General features: G+C 43.7%; 1 protein-coding gene across 2 annotated transcripts; it reads left to right on the top strand.

The window, feature by feature from the left end:
• The first annotated feature begins 532 nt into the window (after window positions 1–532).
• Window positions 533–11670, top strand: VPS11 (VPS11 core subunit of CORVET and HOPS complexes). 2 transcript variants are annotated; one of them, XM_029573131.1, is made up of 16 exons: window positions 533–777; window positions 1149–1297; window positions 2015–2150; window positions 2557–2720; window positions 3517–3764; window positions 5538–5739; window positions 6257–6408; window positions 6947–7133; window positions 7293–7436; window positions 7653–7835; window positions 8153–8314; window positions 8908–9047; window positions 9239–9441; window positions 9768–9939; window positions 10019–10241; window positions 10484–11670. In XM_029573131.1, exons 1-16 carry the CDS (start codon window positions 534–536, stop codon window positions 10646–10648), a joined length of 2874 nt encoding a protein of 957 aa, XP_029428991.1. In that variant the 5' UTR covers window position 533; the 3' UTR covers window positions 10649–11670. The 2 variants fall into 2 exon arrangements, with proteins under 2 accessions (XP_029428991.1, XP_029428992.1); XM_029573132.1 differs by lacking the exon at window positions 533–777 and having other exon boundaries at window positions 1163–1297; window positions 2557–2676.
• Window positions 11671–21792: the final 10122 nt, after the last annotated feature.

Here is a 21792-nt window from a genome sequence, read left to right as displayed (position 1 = left end):
TTTGTCCATCTGCTGGCTGGAGGATGCATCCCACATGGTCTGTTAGGACTAAAGGAAATTAACAGGTAAGTATACATTTCACCTTCTTATCTTTATTTCCAAAATATATATAAACTGCTCAAAGAGAAACAAAGAGGAGAAATACTTGATCAGGGCTGATACTGAGGAGCATACATAAGCACCCCCTTCCCCACACCCAGTCTGACTAGACCAGTTTGGGTGGATGGCTTGCCTACCTTGAAATTCACTGTTTCACTTCTATGCCGCCCTCTCCCCGGCCACATATGCACATTTCTGGAGCTGCTGTTTTGACTTACAAAATGTTTTTTTTTAAAATGTGGTGTAATTCATATTATTGCTATAACTTCCAAAAGCATATAATTATTACTAAGCTCTATCTACAATTCTATCAAGAGAGCTTTAGAGTGTGCAATCCATTTTTAGAAAGTGGGTAGCTTTAAAGTACGAGCAGAGGATTGCAAATGAGAGGCCATCTGCCTGTTTCCAACCACTTGTGGCCGTGGAAGGCACACATGATGAGCGTGTACGTAGCTACCTGCCTTCATTCGCCCAGGTCATATGACCGAACTTGGTTCTTGTCACATGACAGGTCTACGGCAGCTGAGAAGATGGCGGCGTATCTCCAGTGGCGGCGGTTTGTGTTTTTTGATAAGGAGACCGTGCGGGAGCCGGGGGACAGCGGCACCGGGAAGTTTTTCTCCTTGCCCCCGGCTATTACCGTCTGCGACTCTGGCAAGGGTAGTCTCGTCTTCGGTGATATCCTTTCACTCACACCAGAATGGGAACAGGTTACCGCGGAAATAGGCCGAGTCAACTGCACCCCGCCCCCAATAACATTGGAAGCCCAGATCGCTACAGCACACACACCCTCCCCCACTCCCTACAGTAACACAGGGATCCCTTGTACTTGGTAGGGTGGGCGATGTGAATGTCACCATAAACCAAGAGCAGATATGTTTTATGGTGTTTCTAGGAGGAGACAGATTTTAGAATGCTTTGGAATCCTGTTTATATACAGACATATTATTATAATTGAGGATTAAGGTGAAAGATATTTTTTCCGACAGTTAGTTTTTAGTGGGGTAATGATGCGTGTGACTTCCAAAGGTTCCTTGACTGGAATGCACATATGGAAGGTCAGATTTGGTTCCTGTCTCGCTCTTTGCAGCTGAGCTCCTTTCAGGCGTACAAGCTAAGAGTGACGCATCTATATCAACTGAAACAACATAGCATCCTGGTCTCTGTTGGTGAAGATGAGGAAGGAATTAATCCTCTGGTAAGTTAAAGACTGAAACAGAAATAATCAGCTTGCTTCTAATCTGTACAAGGTGATTAATTTAATCAGATGATTTCATAACACCAAATGATAAAGTTTAGAACAGGACTAGGAAGTAACTCTGTGATTTTGAAATATCCTTCTTAGATGTAAGACATAAGCAGCAGATAATACTGTCCAGGTTTTCCTTTGGACATCTGCCTCCCTTTGCAGTCTTATTTTAGTCTTAAAAAAATTTTTTTGGCCCATTTTCTCTTGATCCTTTGGGTTTCCAGTTTGATTGGAACTAGTGCTGGGATCTGACACCATGAGCCTTCATTCACAACTGTCCAAGGATTTGTTCCCTTATTTTATATATTCTCCCAGCTCACTTAACCTAATCATCACAGTGATAATCTTTGGCTAGGAGCCAATTACTAGGGCTTCTTCCAAAACTCAGCAATCATGGGCCCTAAATCTGGCTACTAGGAGTCACTGTTATATAATGAGTAGGACTTACAACCCCCATGCACACATCCCTAGCTGAGACCAAGGAGTGGAAATTCTGACCCAAGAATGAGCCACTTGGCTGGACCCAGTGACAAATCCTATAATTTAGCAGTATAACTTTCAGTATGCATCTTCCTCCTGGCCCCCCAGCCCCTGTTTTGATAAAAAGACATGTCAAGTGGTGATGCACTGAAATAAATTAATTATTTGTTTCTACCTTGCATGCAGGTAAAAGTTTGGAATCTGGAGAAAAGGGATGGTGGAAACCCTCTTTGCACCAGGATTTTCCCAGCAATACCAGGAAACAAGCCCACGGTGGTGTCCTGCCTCACTGTCCATGAGAATCTCAACTTCATGGTTATTGGTATGTGAGGACCTTCCAATTCTCTGTAGGATTCCCCAAGAACTTAAGTCTTTTGCTGATTTTTTTTAACAAAGTATTCAGCAAGGATAAATGAATACAGAAGAGAAGAAAAATATTAGGGGGAAATAGATATTTCCTAGAAGTGTAGGGAAATAGGAAGGGATATCACCCCAGAAGAGCATGGAAATGTTGCAGGGGCACAGGGAGAGATGGTTGCCATGGGATGGGAGGATATTACTTCAGAAAGGCAGGTAATTGTTGGGAGGGGAGATGTCCCCACAAGGGCAGGGGAACATGGGAATACATACCAGAGAGCCTACCTGTCTGTGAAGAATAAATATCTGGTATTGTTTAAAAATTTGGAAATTCCAGGGGTTCTATCGCTAGCTTTTCTCTCTTTCTTCAGGTTTTACAGATGGCAGTGTTGTCCTCACAAAAGGGGACATCACACGGGACAGACACAGCAAGACCCAAATCCTGCAAGAAGGCAATTACCCAGTCACTGGCCTTGCCTTCCGCCAAGCTGGTAAATCCACTCATCTGTTCGTTGTCACTACAGAGAGTGTGCAGGTAAAGTGATGTTGCAGCCTGAATACTCACAGAATACTAGGCATGGATTATGGGCAAATTTGAGCATGAGATGTGGGTGCCTGCCTATAGTACACTAAGCATTTTTGTATGCTTGCAATGTGCTGAGTATGCTTCATTTCCATGCACTTGTAGGCTGCTGAATATGTGGCATCGGCATGTGTGTGTTCCTTCAGTCTGTGAATGTGTATCATTTATGTGCACCTGCCAGATTCTGTCTATGGGACATGGTTGTGTGGTGTGGGTATAGGCTTGGACTCTATATGTTAAAACATGGTAAAAGCTCTGGCTTTCAAAAGCTTCAAAGAGCCTCTGATTTAGCTGAGCTTCCTAGCCTTAAAGTCCCTGATGTTGGATCTATTGTGCCAGATGACCCTCTCCCCCATCTGTAAAGTCTTCCTATAGAGCACATGTGTTCAAATGTCCTTGGGTTACCACCTACCAATTTTAGTCCCAACCTTTTCTTCTCTCCATCTCATGTTGTATCCATCTCAGGCAGCACTTTCCAAAAACCATTGTTTTTGCAATAGCAATGAAACTATTATATATCCTATCTTTTAGTTTTTCGACTTCATCTTGGTGTGTAAATGCGCTCTGTCTCGCTTCGTGCTTTTATATGCAATCTCGCGACTTTATGAATGAAGTGATGGGCTCTGAGGTACTATGGTGTAGAAGGCATGGTTTCAATATTTGAGATTGGGGGGCGGTGGTGTGAGTAGTTTGATCTCTGGAATGTGTAATTGCTGTCCTAATGGCCCATCTTACTTCCTGTGCCCAGTCCTATGAGCTGTCACAAAAGGATTACCCACGGTTAGAGCTGGATGCACATGGCTGCGGATTGCGCTGCTCAGCGCTCAGTGACCCTTCCCAGGATGCACAGTTCATTGTGGCAAGGAACGAGTGTGTGTACCTGTACCAGCCGGATGAGCGTGGCCCCTGCTTTGCCTTTGATGGGCAAAAGCTGATTGTTCACTGGTATCGGGGATACCTTATCATCGTATCCAAGGATAAGAAGGTCTCCCCAAAGTAAGATTCCGTATGATACTACATCTGCAAAGCTGAGGATAAACATATGTAATCAGGTGGGGCTGAGGCTCAGTGCTGCAGTCTGTGCACTCTGTTTCCTGTTGCAATGTGACTTGTTTGCTACTGCTTACAGAGAGAAGTTTTACGCATTTTTCTTTTTAGTAAGGAAGATTTTTTTTTCTGACTAGGGTTATATTTAACAGTTTATTTCTCACCTGCAAAGTATTTCACCATTAAAGAAATTACTGTACATCTCATCTGAAAGTGGATTTCCTGAATAGTAAAGGACTTTTCTCCTGTTCTGCGCCATAGGAAAATGCTTACTGAATCACACGTAACTCAGTAGTTCCCAAACCTTTCCTGAGGGTACCTCCAGCCAATCAGATTTTCAGGATATCCACAATGAATATTCATGTGATAAATTTGCATTTACGGAGTCTCCATGATATGCCAATTTCTCATGCATATTTTTTGTGGATATCCTGAAAATCGGACTGGCTGGGGGTCCCTCAGGACAGGTTTGGCAATCACTGCCCTAAGAGCTTAGGGTTGCCAACTGGCGCCAGATTCTCAGGACAGTCTGAGATCCAGTCCTGGTTTTACCCCACTGCATGCATGGACTTGCAGGCGAGTCGTGCCATTCTTATTGAATGCAGTAGGGAATTCAGAGCTACAAGTTCCTGCATTCAGTAGGATAAAATCGGGACTCAATCAACCTGTCCTGAAAACCTGGAGCCAGATGACAACTCTGTAAGCAGTGCATATAGCTTGCCTGTGCTTTAGGCTGAGGAGGTGATGCCCCTTTGCTTGGGTGTGATCTGGTAGTGATGCCCCCTTGCTGTCCCTCCAGGGTGGAATGGGTATTTGAAATTAAAGTTATGAATAAGTGTATCAGCATACCCAAAGCATGAGGAGCCACAACACTTAAATGTCTGTTTTTGGTTTTGTTTTGTTTTTTCATTTATGATCCCTTATATTTAAGAAGGCACAATTAAAGTGAACAAACATCTGAAAAAAAAGAGGTCAAAAGCATGAACTTATGGGACATATGTTTTGTTTGTTTGAGGAGGAAAAATGTGTTGCTGCTATAAGGGGCCATCATACACAACTAGCACACTTAAGAGAAAGAAAATAAGGCATTTTTTTCCATATGAAATGGTATTTTAAAATTTTCCATTTGGTTCAGATACACATTGGTGTTGAAATGTCTGCAATGAGAGCTTTTCAAAACTGTTTTTTTTTTCTCTTGCTTTTGTGAATTTTTTTCAAAAAATGTTTGCCCAGTATAAATGGGACTCTCTTTATAATTCACTGTGTTTTTTACTTTTTCAAAATGTTTTGTCTTAATAACAATTTTGGAGGCTGGCCCCGTGGATCAGCGCAGTGCTTTTCCTGGTTCCACCCTCTAGGGACATTACAGAGGTACCTGGAAGGGAAGGAGTTTTGAAAGGAGCCCTAATGCATGGCCCTCGACCAATACTGTCACTGTAATGGCTGGACTAAAGCAGGTTGGGAGAACTCCCTGATTAGTTGTCCATGAAGGCTTATGGCAATGTATCTTAGCACTAGTTCTGATTAAACTGAAATTCCAGAAGGAGCAGGAGGAAACTGCTAGGTCTGCGTAATGAAGATCCTTCCTATAGTGTATATGAAGTGTCTGATTTAGTTTTTGGGCCATTCTGCCCATTTTCACTGCTTGATTTTTTGTGAATGTGCTGGATAACGATCGAGAGAAAGCAGAGCCGGGGGCTAAAGCCTGCTGTTTCTGTGCAGGTCGGAGTTTTCAGGACGCGAGGGCCAGAGCTCAGATAAGCAGATCCTGAGTGTGTACGACTTGTACAATAAGTTTGTCGCATACAGCTGTGTGTTCGAGGATGTGATTGACGTGCTGGCGGAGTGGGGGTCTCTGTATGTGCTGACCCGGGATGGGAGGCTGCACGTGCTGCAGGAGAGAGACACACAGACCAAGCTGGAGGCAAGGCACTCACACTGGTATTCCTCTTTGTGTCTGGAAAAGGGGGTTGCCATCTTCTGGTGGGAGCTGGCGGGAAGGAAGGTAGACTCCTCTGATGGGGAGGGGGGGGGGGCGGGCGGGAATGGGGCTGCCATCCTCTGGCTGAGGGATATAGAGGAATGGGAATAGCTGTCCTTTGATGTGGGCTGCTGTCTTCTGATTGGGAAGGGGATGACCATTTTCTGAGTTAGGGTGGAGTGGGAAAACAAGGTCAGCTATCTTCTGATGGGAGGGGGATGTTCATTCTTTGAGTCAGGATGTGGAGGAAAGCAAGGTCAGCCATCATATTTTGTGAGAGTTTGGCAATCTTTTAACAGAGGGCTGGAAGATGTTGCTCTTTTTGATAGGGCAGGGGAGGCATACCATGCATAATGATCATCTGACAGGAAGAATGGGCATAGTGACCCTGCAAATGGGGAGAGGTAGGATTCATAAGGATGTTAACAGGTCCCTGAGCACTCCTCTCTCCACACTGCAGATGCTGTTTAAGAAGAACTTGTTTGTGATGGCCATTAACCTGGCCAAGAGCCAGCACCTGGACAGTGATGGTCTATCAGAAATCTTCAGGCAGTACGGAGACCATCTGTATAACAAGGGAGACCACGATGGAGCCATTCAGCAGTACATACGGTAACCAGTGGGAGGTGGGGTGGGGGCAGAATACCCAGTAATAGATATGGTAACAGCAGGGGGAGAATGGTACACCTTACGGTGCTGAAAGCTTACCCTGTGGTAAATACAGGAAAGGCAGGATAGCTTCCAGCACATGTGTTAAATGCAGGGAAAGGCAGTATGCCCTGTGAAAGATGTAGTAAACACAGGCAGGGCAATATACCCTGCAATGCACAAAGCAAAAGAGGGATGGGGAGAAGGGTGAAATTGGATGGATCTCTAGGATTTATCTTCAGAGAAACTGACGCTCTGTTTTTGTATTGCACTGGGTACCTGATTGTGACCTCTGACCCTTGTTATGTTTGTTTTATTTATTTTGATTTTTCTATGCCACTTTTGCACTTCTTTCAGCTCTTCAAAGCGGATTACATTCGGGTACTGTAGGTATTTCCCTATCCTCAGAGGGCTTACAATCCTAAGTTTGTACCTAAGGTAATGGAGGGTTATGTCAACATGTGGCCTATGTGTGTTTTTTCTTATTTTTCTCCCTGTCTAGGACAATAGGGAAGCTGGAGCCCTCGTATGTGATCAGGAAGTTCTTGGATGCTCAGCGCATCCACAACTTGACAGCATACCTTCAGGCACTGCACCTTCAGTCACTGGCTAATGCCGACCACACCACTCTGTTGCTGAACTGCTACACCAAGCTGAAGGACAGCACCAAGCTTGAAGGTTTCATCAAGGTAACTGGCTGGTGCTTGTTACTGTGCCCACTATGGTGTACCCCATGCCAGCATCTCTTTTGGTATAATAGATGTGTGTTTGACTCTGGTCTTTTTCCATGATATACTCCTGTCCTTTAAATCTCTCCCCATTCGCTGCTGGGTCCCCTATCTCCCTAGGCCAGCGAGAGTGAGGTGCACTTTGACGTGGAAACGGCTATAAAGGTACTGCGACAGACAGGGTACTACACACATGCGGTGTACCTGGCAGAGAAACACGCACACCACGAGTGGTACTTAAAGATACAACTGGAGGATATCAAGGTGCGTGTTCAAGGGAGATGGCGAGGGTTCAGAGTTCAAGCTGTATTGCTTGCATAATTATGTAGACAAGGTATTACACCGCAAGCATTCCAGCGACCATCTTAGAGGATTATAATTTATTGGGTTTTACTGTAAGCCGTTTTGATGACACTGTAACGAAAGGCGGTCAATCAAATTGAATAAATATTCCGGTTTTACCTCTTTTTCACACCGCAGAATTACCAGGAGGCGCTGCGCTATATTGGCAAGCTACCATTCTACCAGGCAGAGAGCAACATGAAGCGCTATGGCAAAATCCTCATGCACCATGTGCCCAGCGAGACCACCCAGCTGCTGAAAACCCTCTGCACAGACTACCACCCACATGGAGAGGAGCTGGAGGCACAAGAGGGCAGAAGGGTGAGGCATGCAGGCTCTTCCGGGTGCAACTATCGTATGGGGAGGATGCAACTAAAATATCACATGTGACATCTAAGGTCACAAACACGCGGCCAAGACAGTGCCGTTTGAATATCTGAAGACTGAAACTGGGTGATTGTTATCCTCTTACAGTTTTCAGACTGTTCTAAAATTTCTCATTATTTTGGACTTCCTTCTTTGGTTTGTATAGAGTTGTGTAGTAGAATATATTGCTCACCTGCAGTGATGTCTTTTCATGAGGAGGAGGGTTCCCAGGAGTCTGTAACCTTCCTTTTGCCCTCTACTTGATCTTTCAGGCTTATTCTGAAGAATTTATTCCAATCTTCGCAAATAACCCATGTGAGCTGAAGGTGTTCCTGGAGCATATGACAGAGGTGCAGCCAGACTCTCCACAAGGCGTCTATGACACACTTTTGGAATTGAGGCTCCAGAACTGGGCACATGAGCAAGATCCTCAGGTATCTGCTGCTTCTTACCCACACAATACCCCAGCTGACGAGCTTCCAGTCCAGCCCTCAGCATAGGACATGGCTGGAATGCACCTGCATGCATGGATTGTATAGAGACTGGAGAGACCTACTGTGCTTAACCATCCAAGCAACATAGAGCCATCAAGCACCCAGACCTTGCATGCTGCAACGTGACAGAGAGAAAAGTTTGAAACACAATACAGAAATAGTTATCCTAACTGCTTCTCTGACTCGTGTTAGGCATTTGGGAGAGCTACTCCTGTTTTGCCCAGTACTTGCCCCCTGCTGCTGTGCTGCTGCTCGGCTCCACTTCATATTTCATTCAACTTGAATTGTATTAGCCTCCCTCAAGAAACAGTGCATGTGCACATAGAAGAGTGTGAGGAAATGGCAGTTCTTCCTATGTGATTTTAAGTGTTTGGGTTGAATTAATGTCTGTCTTCACCTCAATTTCTTATTTTATATTGACTTTTTTTTTTTTTATTTCTTTGTAAGTAATTTTCAGAAGAGCCATGCCTGTAATATGGTGGATGCCCATGATGTGCACTCTGACTTTGCTTACATTCTACCTTTCTGTGCAGGTGAAGCAGAAACTCCAGAGTGAGGCCATCTCCCTGCTCAAGAGTGGCCACTTCAGGACGGTGTTTGATAAAGCTTTAATCCTGTGTCAGATGCATAACTTCAAGGATGGGGTGCTCTACCTGTATGAGCAGGGCAAGCTGTAAGCTGCATCATTCGTGGGATTATCATTTTGGGGGTTTGGGAAGGAGAAGGTTTTTTCTGTCTTTTTTTCTATTTGTGTAAAGAATCACCTCTTCCCTTTCTGTTCTGTGTCACTTTTTGATCTGTGGTCTGTCATTCCTCGCTTCTCTGTCTGGCCCATGAAAATTAGCTTGCTTGTTTTTCTTTCAGGTTCCAGCAGATTATGCACTATCACATGCAGCATGAGCAGTACCAGAAGGTGATCGAGGTGTGTGAGCGCTACGGCGACCAGCAGAGCTGCCTGTGGGAGCAGGCGCTTAGTTACTTTGCCCGGAACGAGGAGGATTGCAAAGAATATATCACAGCTGTGCTGAAACACATTGAGAAAAAGAATCTCATGCCACCTCTGCTAGGTCAGAAAGTAAAATATAAAAGCCAACAAATCGTTGCCCCTTGACAGGGAGAAGTTTACTTCTTGGGAGCTTGGGATGTGCTGTTCTGCAAGGCAATTTAGACTCCATTGTTCTTGGGGGGGGGAGTGAACTATGGGACTCTTAAGCAAATGTATTTTTCTTGAGCACTTCCCTTCTGTTAGGTTCATCCTTGTAAGCCTCAGTGTGGTTGAATAAAAGAGGCTTTTCTCTTTAGCTTTGCTCTTCCTGGGACCTGCTCAGATAGTGAACTTATGTGCTGAGGTAGCATGGTTTAACCTCTCCCTTCATTTCCCACTTTTTTGTAGTGGTACAGACTCTTGCTCACAACTCCACAGCCACGCTGTCTGTCATCAAAGATTATCTCATCAACAAACTGCAGAAGCAGAACAGCCAGACAGAGCTGGACGAACAGCACATCCAGAAGTACCGAGAAGAAACCTCTCGAATCCGGCAAGAGATCCAGGAGCTCAAAACCAGGTAGCACTGGGAGGGAGGGAATGGGCTGCTTTCTCGGTATGGCACAGATGCCAACCTGTCACTTTTCTGCTAATATTAGTCCCAAGATATTTCAGAAGACTAAGTGCAGCATGTGCAGCAGTGGTCTGGAGCTGCCCTCTGTACACTTCCTTTGCGGACATTCCTTCCACCAGCACTGCTTTGAAAGCTATGCAGAGAGTGAGGCCGAGTGTCCGACCTGCATGCCTGAGAACCGCAAAGTGATGGACATGATCCGAGCCCAGGAGCAGAAACAAGACCTGCATGATCAGTTCCAGCACCAGGTCAGCCAGGGAACGAACCCGCATGTTGCTAACCTGACCCCCATCCTGTGCCTATTCATCATCGCTACTTTACCCAGTCCATAGCCGTGCCCATCATTCTGTGCCCTGTCCCGACTTGGCACCATACCCATCATTGTTGCCCATCCATCACTTCTCCTGGGCCATCTTCCTTTCCCTTACCTATGCCTTCTTGCCACCTCTCCTTTTCTTTCCTTTATCTCAGTTTGGTTTCTCTCTTGCAGCTTAAGTGTTCCAGTGATGGTTTTGCAGTGGTAGCTGATTATTTTGGCCGTGGAGTCTTCAATAAACTCACTCTTATCACAGACCCACCTGTGGGCAGGCCTACCATGACTGTTGATGCTGGTCTACAGCGAGAACTGCTCATCCACATGAAACGCAATGTATAAGGACAGTGGCTGCACTTTCTTCATTGCATCAGCCATAGACTGTTGGCTAGAGACTGAAGTTGTACTGTCATAAGGTTGAGTCAAGTTGCACATCATCCAAGGAGCGCATGGTGACGAACTGTTGGAAATCCTAGCAGCAGTACTGCTTCAGGATCAATTCTTGAAGGAAGCCGAGTTTGCAGGGCATGAAATAGGCCAATACCCTGTCAGTGGTGCTGCTGGAAGGCACACAGTGCTTAGTGACTTATTGTTTGCTTGGGCTAATCCTACTGCAAACTTAGAATGCAGATTGGGCCTCGCGTACCCAGATCATAAACCATCTTACTCTCGGATGTATTTTCCTCAGTTGCCGTGGCACTGAGCACCCTTGATGGCCATGTTTGCAAAACACTGCCACCTTCCTAACTCTATAGCTGTTGGGCTGAAAAAGGTGCTGGTGTATCCGTGACGTCTGACTCTGTACCCTTCTTCCACATTGTCTCTTTAGAGCTGTGTGTCCCTCTCTTAACCTCGCAGATGTAGTGACTGATGAAATGTGTGCATATGTATATATTTCCTCATTCATGAAATATCTGGCTAGCACTGTTCCCTCTAAGTATTTTATCTCTATAAAAATGGCTTTTTCAATAACTGCTGACACCTAAGTGTCTCTCTACACTTAGGGATTACTGTCCTTTTAACCACCTCAGGATATGGGGCCTGCAGTTGCTGTATTAAGGAGCCAGCCTGTGAAATGATTTGTCTGTGGCTTATTTTTCACGAGTACAGTGACTGTTCTGCGCACTTGTAGCCTGCAGCATGCCTTATCCTGTCTGGGGGCAGGGTGCCTTGGAAGTCCAGTATGGTACTGTGATGGGAATAACCATGCTGGATTCTCAAATCAAAATCAGACGAAAAATTACTTTTCTACTGATTTTTCTCCTAATAGTGAAAACATGACTTAAAATGACTTTTTTTTTTAAATTTTGTTGTAATAATAAAATTCCTAGGAGAAATAAAAACTGAAAATGAAGGTCCCTATACATTGTGAATTGGTTATTTACTCTTTCAGAAACTACAGCGTAGGGAACACTCCATGAAGTTAACACGCAGCATGCTTAAAACAAATGGGCAAATATTCTTTTTCACTCAACAGACAAACTACCCTTTATCATTCTCTATAACCTTTCCAGCACAACTATTTCTTTGAGATGTGGCAATCAGAATGGCACACACTCCAGGTGTGGTCTTACACTGGAGCAGTACAGAAGAATTATTGCATCCTCTCTTTTATTCTCCATTCCTTTCCTAATAATTCCTAACATTATTTGCTGTTTTTTTCCTGGGTGGAAACTTCTAATGTGGAACCTAACCATGTAATTACAGCATGGGTTACCTTTGCCTATATGCATCACTTAAATTTCATTTGGCATTTGGATGTTCAGTCTTCCAATCTCACAGTCCTCCTGCAATTTATCAGTTTGCTTGTGAGTTAACAACTCAAAATAATTTTGTGTTATCAGCAAATTTGATTCCTCAGTTGTTATTCCTCTTTTCATATCATTTATAAATATAGTAAAGCAGTAGTCCCAGTACTGATCCCTGAGGCACTCCACTGTTTACATAGTAACAGCATTCGAAAAGGACCAAATGGTGCATCCAGTCTGCCCAGAAAGTTTCTTCTCATAGCATCTGCTGTGCCATGCAGCTTACCGTTCATGTTTCTCTTAAGGTTAGTAACTGCCGCTCCATGCAGTTATCCCCAAGCCTTATGCTAAGCATAGTAATATTTACAATCAAAATCACCGAGCACTGAGAGGAGAGGATCACCTTGCTGGTGGCTGAAAGGAATCGGTAAGTTTTTGCTTGGGACATTGTCTTTTTTTTTTAAGTATTGGGGCAAAGTTAACTATTTGGGAATATTATTTAGTGTGTTTGTGCTTTTAATAGTCAGTAATGTAGGGAATAAACAAGTTAGACTGTTTGAGACGATGGTGCAAGGAAGAGGGATTCAGTTTTGTTAGGAACTGGGGAACCTTTTGGGGAAGGGGGGAGTCTTTTCCGAAGGGATGGGCTCCACCTTAACCAGGGTGGAACCAGACTGCTGGCACTAGCCTTCAAAAAGGAGAGAGAGCAGCTTTTAAACTAGAACAATGGGGAAAGCCAACAGTTGCTCAGCAGCGCATGGTTCGGAGAGAGGTTTCTTCAAAGGATACCAATGATGCATTAGAATTAGGGCATCCCGACAGTGAGGTTCCAATAATAAGAAAAGTAGTCCAAGTGCCTGTAACTAAAAACTCACCTGAGCTAACAAATTCTAACTTATCCCTATCAATTAAAAAGCAGAATGAAAATACAAACATTTCAAAGTTTGTTTTTTGTTTGTATGCTAATACCAGAAGTCTAAGAAGTAAGATGGGAGAATTAGAATGTATAGCAGTGAATGATGACATAGACTTAATTGGCATCTCAGAGACCTGGTGAAAGGAGGACAACCAATGGGACAGTGCTATACCGGGGTACAAATTATATCGCAATGACAGAGGAGCAGCCGGGAGGCGGTGTGGTGCTTTATGTCCGGGATGGCATAGAGTCCAACAGGATAAACATCCTGCATGAGACTAAATACACAATTGAATCTTTATGGGTAGAAATCCCTTGTGTGTCGGGGAAGAGTATAGTGATAGGGGTATACTACCATTCACCTGGTCAAGATGGTGAGACTGACAGTGAAATGCTAAGAGAAATTAGGGAAGCTAACCAAATTGGTAGTGCGGTAATAATGGGAGACTTCAATTACCCCAATATTAAGTGGGTAAATGTATCATTGGGACATGCTAGAGAGATACAGTTCCTGGATGGAATAAATGATAGCTTTATGGAGCAATTAGTTCAGGAACCAATGAGAGAGGGAGCAATTTTAGATCTAATTCTCAGTGGAGCACAGGATTTGGTGAGAGTGGTAATGGTGGTGGGGCTGCTTGGCAATAGTGATCATAATATGATCAAATTTGAATTGACTGGAAGAGGAACAGTATGCAAATCCATGGCTCTCGTGCTAAACTTTCAAAAGGGAAACTTTGATAAAATGAGAAAAACTGAAAGGAGCAGCTCCAACAGTAAAAAGTGTGCAAGAGGCATGGTCATTGTTAAAAAATACCATCCTAGAAGCACAGTCCAGATGTATTCCACACATTAAGAAAGGTGGAAAGAAGGCAAAACGATTACCGGCATGGTTAAAAGGGGAGGTGAAAGAAGCTATTTTAGCCAAAAGATCTTCATTCAAAAATTGGAAGAAGGATCCAACAGAAGAAAATAGGATAATGCATAAATGTTGGCAAGTTAAATGTAAGACATTGATAAGACAGGCTAAGAGAGAATTTGAAAAGAATTTGGTCATAGAGGCAAAAATTCACAGTAAAAACCTTTTTTAAATATATCCGAAGCAGAAAGCCTGTGAGGGAGTCAGTTGGACCATTAGATGATTGAGGGGATAAAGGGGCACTTAGAGAAGATAAGGCCATTGCGGAAAGATTAAATTATTTCTTTGCTTCGGTGTTTACTGAAGAGGATGTTGGGGAGGTACCCATACTGGAGAAGGTTTTCATGGGTAATGATTCAGATGGACTGAATCAAATCACGGTGAACCTAAAAGATAGGATAGACCTGATTGACAAACTGAAGAGTAGTAAATCACCTGGACTGGATGGTGTACACCCCAGAGTTCTGAAGGAACTAAAAAATGAAATTTCAGAGCTATTAGTAAAAATTTGTAACCTATCATTAAAATCATCCATTGTACCTGAAGACTGGAGGATAGCTAATGTAACCCCAATATTTAAAAAGGGCTCCAGGGGCGATCCGGGAAACTACAGCCCGGTTAGCCCGATTTCAGTGCCAGGAAAAATAGTGGAAAGTATTCTAAACATCAAAATCACAGAACACATAGAAAGACATGGTTTAATGGAACAAAGTCAGCATGGCTTCACCCAAGGCAAGTCTTGCCTCACAAATCTGCTTCACTTTTTTGAAGGAGTTAATAAACATGTGGATAAAGGTGAACCGGTAGATGAGGTGTACTTGGATTTTCATAAGGCATTTGACAAAGTTCCTCATGAGAGGCTTCTGGGAAAAGTAAAAAGTCATGGGATAGGTGGCGATATCCTTTCATGGATTACAAACTGGCTAAAAGACAGAAAACAGAGAGTAGGATTAAATGGACAATTTTCTCAGTGGAAGGGAGTGGGCAGTGGAGTGCCTCAGAGATCTGTATTGGGACCCTTACTTTTCCATATATTTATAAATGATCTGGAAAGAAATAAGACGAGTGAGATAATCAAACTTGCAGATGATACAAAATTGTTCAGAGTAGTTAACTCACAAGCAGATTGTGATAAATTGCAGGAAGACCTTGTGAGACTGGAAAATTGGGCATCAAAATGGCAGATGAAACTTAATGTAGATAAGTGCATGGTAATGCATATAGGGAAAAATAACCCATGCCATAGTTACATAATGTTAGGTTCCATATTAGGTGCTACAACCCAAGAAAGAGATCTAGGCCTCACAGTGGATAACACATTGAAATTGTTGGTTTAGTGTGCTGCGGCAGTCAAAAAAGCAAACAATGTTGGAAATTATTAGAAAGGGAATGGTGAATAAAATGGAAAATGTCATAATGCCTCTGTATTGCTCCAGTGTGAGACTGCACCTTGAATACTGTGTACAATTCTGGTCGCCACATCTTAAAAAAGATATAATTGCGATGGAGAAGGTACAGAGAAGGGCTACAAAATAAGCGGAATGGAACAGCTCCGCTATGAGGAAAGACTAAAGAGGTTAGGACTTTTCAGCTTGAAGCAGAGACGGCTGAGGGGGGGATATGATAGAGGTGTTTAAAATCATGAGAGGTCTAGAACGGGTAGATGTGAATCAATTATTAAGCTTTCAGATAATAAAGACTAGGGGGCACTCAATGAAGTTGGCATTTGGCACATTTAAAACTAATCGGAGAAAGTTCTTTTTCACTCAATGCACAATTAAACTCTGGATTTTGTTGCCAGAGGATTTAGTTAGTGCAGTTAGTATAGCTGTGTTTAAAAAAGGATTGGATAAGTTCTTGGAGGAGAAGTCCATTAACTGCTATTAATTAAGTTGACTTAGAAATTAGCCACTGCTATTACTAGCAACGGTAACATGGAATAGGCTTAGTTTTTGGGTACTTGCCAGGTTCTTATGGCCTGGATTGGCCACTGTTGGAAACAGGATGCTGGGCTTGATGGACCCTTGGTCTGACCCAGTATGGCATGTTCTTATGTTCTTTTTAACTGTCACCCATAGAAAATTACTGCTAGCCACATTTTTACTGGGTGAGGATCTTTAAATTCAGACAATGCTGCTTTGCTTATGCACGTGGCTGTAGAAGCAGTCCTGTGCTTTTTTTTTCCTTATGTCTGCATATTAGTACCCCATACTATAAAAATCAAGGCTTGTGCTGGTTGTCTGAATCCAATTCCCCTTCTCCCCCACCCTACATCACCATCAAAGCAGAGAACTAGGTTGCAGGTGTGTCAAAAGCAGCAAGGCTTATTGGTCAAGGGTAATAATCCCATGCCTTCTGTTAAGAGTAGTAACTGCTGCTCCATGCAGGTTACCTCCATGCTTATCAATGCCCCAGCCTGTAAATGTCAGGGGCCTCTTATCTGAATCCAATTTCTCTTCCCATCAAAGCAGAGAGCGATGTTGCAGTTGCATCAAGGCATGTCTTTCTATATATTCTGTGATGTTTAGAATAGCTTCCATGATTTTCCCTAGCACTCAAGTAAGGCTCACCCGTCTATAGATTCCCAGATCACCAAGAGAGCCCTTTTTAAAGATCAGAGTTAGATTGGCCACCCTCCAATCTTCAGATACAATGGATGATTTTAATGATGGGTTACAAATTACTAGCAATATCTCTGCAATTTAATTTATGAATTCTAAAGGAACTAGAGTATACCATCTTGTCCAGCTGATTTGCTATGCTAATTTGTCAATCTGCCCTATTATATCTAAGTTCACTATAATTTAACTTCTGAATAATCACCATTGAATACAGGTTTCTAGCACCAGTATCTCCTCAACATCCTTACAGGCCGATACAGTTAACTCGCAGTTGGACACGCTAGCTTTACCCCTTATTCAGTAAGAGGTAATAGCGCGTCCAAAACGCGCATCCAACCCCCCCAAACCTAATAGCATCCGCAACATGCAAATGCATGTTGATGGCCCTATTAGCTATTCTCCCGCGATACAATAAGTAAAATGTGCAGCCAAGCCACACATTTTACTTTAAGAAATTAGTGCCTACCTAAAGGTAGGCGCTAATTTCTCCAGGCACCGCGAAAGTGCACAGAAAAGCAGTAAAAACTGCTTTTCTGTGCACCCTCCGACTTAATATCATGGCGATATTAAGTCGGAGGTCCCGAAAGTTAAAAAAAAAAGTAAAAAGAAAAAAAATGTTGAAATAGGCCTGCGGCTTGAAAACCGGACGCTCAATTTTGCCGGCGTCCCCTTTCCAAACCCATGGCTGTCAGCAGGCTCGAGAACAGACGCCCGCAAAAATGAGCATCTGCTGTCAAACCCGCTGACAGCCACCGCTCCTGTCGAAAAAGAGGTGCTAGGGACGCACTAGTGTCGATAGCGCCTCTCTTTACCGCCAGCCCTAATTTTAATAAATTAAAATACTGTATCACGAGCACAGGAGAGTGGCCTGTGCTCTCCCGTGATTTTACTGTATCGGCCTGTTAGTAAACACAAAAGTAAATAAGACCATCACAGAAGGACTAAATTATCTGCCCTAAGTACCCCTTAATCATCTAGGCCTGCATTTCAGTGAGAGGAAAAAAGCAGGTTAAGTTTTGATCCCAGCCCTCTCATCCGTATTTGTGTTTCCTGCCCCAGGCTTGTAGCCACTGTTTTAGTTTACACAGCTTTAGCTTTCTGGTTCATGCTGGTCAGAGTGCTCCTTACTAAGTCCCCTTTCCCAAGTTTCTGTCAATAGAAATGTCAGAGCAACAGGCCGTAAGATTTTGTGCTGAGAAACAAGGAAGGGGTTCATCTCTGCAATCAAGGTGACCACATGCAATAAAACAGTGCTGCTGGAGAGGAGCTAATACCTGCTTTATTTTCTGCAGCATTTGTGCTGGGACTTACATAATGAGGATATTATCGCCTAGGTTTGCAGTTTACTAGGCACTTAGAGTAAAATAGAAATGGAGGCTTCAGCTCAGGACTTTTTTTTTTTTTTTAATAGCTATGCAAGTCATCTGGGTAGGTTTCTCAATTTTATATATTGGTCTCACAGGACAGTAAGACAACTGTCCCTTACACCCCCTTATGAGGAACAATGTGGACAGGCATCTTGCTGTAGCATTGGGTAAATGGCAGTGACAAGAACTGCATGTGGAAGAGCAAGCTTGTAATTCAGAGCCCTCTAGGTTTGGGTGCTATTTTTACTACCTATAGCACCCACAAGAAATGGAGGAGGAGAAAAAAAAAAATCTCTTTACAGTAGAAGACAGGACACTTCAAGCTTTGTATTTCATTTTTATTCCAAATATTAAAATCTCTCCAAGGAGCATACAGTTGTGCCTGGAACAGTTTCAGATTTAAAAATAGTCTATAATAGTACTACCACCCCCATTTCCTCTACTGAAGAGGGGGGGGGGCTGTGCCATGTCCTCCCTCCCCCCCCCGAGGCGCAGGATGCTCCTCTTCCCTCTCCCCTTTTTGTAATCCATAGAAAACTACCAGTGAAGAGGCAGCTTCTATTGGCAAGGTGGAATGTGACATGTAGCACAGCAATCTGATTTGAATGTTAAGCTGGGACTCTGCTACAAACATCATATCCAGCGCTGTTGCTGGGTCCCTGGCACTGCAGCTGCTCCTCGCTGGGCCTCTTCATTTTAGTTTTGAACATGCAAGATTTGGGTTCACCAATAGCCAGAGACTAGGCTTCCAGTCTGAAAATGAAAGATGCAGATTAAAAGATAAATCTTTGAGCAAAGTTCAAGATCGCAGCTGTGCTCACCACAGTCTGCAGCATGAACATCAGTGCTTAGTTTAGCCAGGTGATAGCATCAGGCAGCAGAGGTCTCCCCATCTTGCCAAGTGCTCACCCTCTGCTGTGCTTGTGGAGGCCTCAGCTCGAGCTTTTGGGCGGGACCTGTGCAGGGGGATGCAGGTGCGACTCTTGGAGGAGCTGCTTTTTCCACCAGGGCCTGCTTAGGACAGGGAGAGAACAAGAGTCACTCGTCAAGGGAGCCAGAACCTGCCAGTCCTCAAAAGCTTTTGCAAGGGACATTCTTACTTTTGAAGAAACAGAAGAGACTTTCAATCAAGAGAAAGTGAAAATGAACATATTTAGAGCCAGACAGCATTATAGTATTAAAATTATTTATATCCCACACCATCAAAGCATATCAGTGGATAAGGCTACAGTTCTGCTTCTCCGCAGAAGGATGCAGGCTGACCTCAAGCATTTCCAATGTCTCCATAGCAATAAAAATGTGGAAAAAGCAGCTGGGTGGAAGGCATGGGCAGACCCAGGAAGAGAACAGCGAGCTTTTTACATTGACCTAAAAACTAAGATTTGATGAGAGAATGGCCTGGTTACCATTCCCTGGACAGGTATGTATGTATGTATTCAGTATGACCAGGACTATATCCACTGACCCAAGATTTAAGAGCAGTATCGTATGTATCCAGTGCAGACGGGCTAGAACTAAAGACAGCGATTATTTCCCACTCCCTCCACCCAGAAACAAAAAAATGTAATGCATTTCTTTACTGCATATAACAGGGCAGTTTGGAAACATTTAGAATCCCTGAACCAGAGACTTGAAATATGGCAGTGTCAGATGTTTTTGCATCTTCAGGTACTTCATTTAAATATTTAAGAATTTTAAATACACTGAAAAAAAAATGGCCAGATTATAAATACTAGCAAAGGAGGAAAGCTGTGTACCTCCTACTTTGCTACTTAAAAATATTTTTTATTTTGTTACTGCTCAGACTAAGGGGTTATTTTTTTTTTTATACTATGTGTGTTTACTTGCCTAGGACAATTGGTAATTTGCATAGAGCAGGCATGGCTAACTGTAGTCCGAGGGCCGCAAACAGGCCAGGTTTTCAGGATATCCACAATGAATATGCATGCACTGCCTCCATTGGATGCAAATCTTTCTCGTGCTTGCTCAGTGGATATCCTGAAACCCGGCCTTTTGCAGCACTCAAGGACTGGAGTTCGCCATCCCTGGCATAGAGGAAGAAATTACATTTTAGCAATGTTTTGCATAAGGAGAGAGAGGCATATCAGACAAGCAGGCCAAGATCTGAGACTGAATTGGTGCAATTTCTGGTACAGAAGAAGATCTGAGAGTGATCAGAATAAAATGACACTGAAAGCTGGAGATCACCACAGCAAGGGAAGGCAGTCCAGGACTGAGCCTTGAGGCCCACTGACAGCAGAATAGTGCTGGAGAAAGAATAAAGAACAAGAACATCCCAAATCCAAGCAAACATGGGGTGGCAAGGAGTAGATCAGTGGTGGCAAAAGCAGCAGCCAGGTCAAAGAGGATGATGACAGAATAAAGGTTAATAAACATCACTGGAGACGTGAAAGTGCAGTTTCTGTGAAAGAGAGAGCAAAAGCTATACTGGAGCCATCTAAATTATCTTCAGATGAATGGCATGTTCAAGCAGTTTGTATGTGAAAGGGAGCCAGGGTCCTGTAAAGGGTTTTTGAGGAGTGATGCGATATGGCATGTTTTAGGGAAGAGGGCAAGGGGCAAGTGAGTGAGAATGTAACAGAGAGGATGATGCAGGGAGGCAGTACGCTGGATGGGAATGAAGTCAAAGCAACAAGTAGTGAGTTTGGAGAAAGAAGATGGAAAGTGTGGTAGGGGCCAAAGGAAAGAGGTGAATGACTTGGAGGAGTCTGATGGAGAATTCATGATAAATCTCGCAAATCTTTCCATGGAAGAAGTCAGCCATAGTCTGGGTATTGTGTGAAGGGGGATGGGGTGGGGGAGGATGAGTGGGGCAAGGAGACAGAAGGAATTGACAGCACCAGTGTTTGCCAGCTGGACATCATCACCATCTTGTTTGGAGAGTGTAATAGATTAAGGAAGTCCGCAAGAATTTGATATGGATGCAGTCACTATGGGATCAGGACTTTAGTCAGAGACGCTCCGCAGAGAGGGCACAGGAATGTAGGGTGTGGACTCTGGCAGTGAGCCAAGGGTCAAGTTTGGCTTGCCTTACAGCAGAGATGACCAACTCCAGTCCTTGAAAGCCACAACTAGGCCTGGTTTTCAGGATATCCACAAGGAGTATGCAGGAGATAGATTTGCATACAATGGAGGATATCTGTAGCTGAAAGGAAGAGTTCAGAGAGAAACAGTGTTGAGAATAAAATGCTTGCAGGGAGAAAGATGAAGGCTGGATGAGAGTTAAGAATATACTGAAACTCAAGGAAAGACAATAGACAAGGCAGTAGACAGAATAGCTAGGAAGATGGGAAATGTAGACTGTGGACTTGATGCTTATAATGGTTTGCAGAAGAGAATAAGACTGGGGAGGGCAAGCATCAGGAAGATTATTGGAGCCATAGGTAGTCCTATGGCATGTGTTGTGAGGAGCTAAGAGCGGTGCAGAACACAGCCCGTACAACAGACAACTTCCTCTTCTCTCCAAGAGCAGCAGTCCAGGACCAGAGAAAACCTCACCCTTCGGTGAACACATACTCAGCAACTACAGGATTTGTTGCATACCCAGGGTTGGCAGAAGCTCTGCATGCTTACGCTCAGGGATCAAAGCCCTAGGATACGCTTGCTCCTCTTCTGGGGCTGAATTACACATTGCAAAGTCACTTTGGGCCCACTGCTGTGTCACTGGAGCCTTCTCTCTTATCTCTTTTATCAGCTCCTCTGAGACTGCAATACAGAGAAGACAAATTCAAGCAGAGCCATTCTAGGAGTATTTCCCCCCCCCCCATCCATTCCATGCAGGAGTTAATTTTATAGAACACAAGTTATAAATAACTTATTCCAAACTTAGTCCTTAAATATGGACAAAGGCTGAGTATACAGTATAGAGAGCAAAATGCAGAGTATTTGGGGGAG

The sequence above is a fragment of the Rhinatrema bivittatum genome, chromosome 12 (assembly GCF_901001135.1).
Source record: "Rhinatrema bivittatum chromosome 12, aRhiBiv1.1, whole genome shotgun sequence".
In the NCBI taxonomy this organism is placed as follows: Eukaryota; Metazoa; Chordata; class Amphibia; order Gymnophiona; family Rhinatrematidae; genus Rhinatrema; species Rhinatrema bivittatum.
The sequence above is the reverse complement of the archived record's forward strand: the minus strand, read 5'-3'. Positions and strand labels throughout refer to the sequence as shown.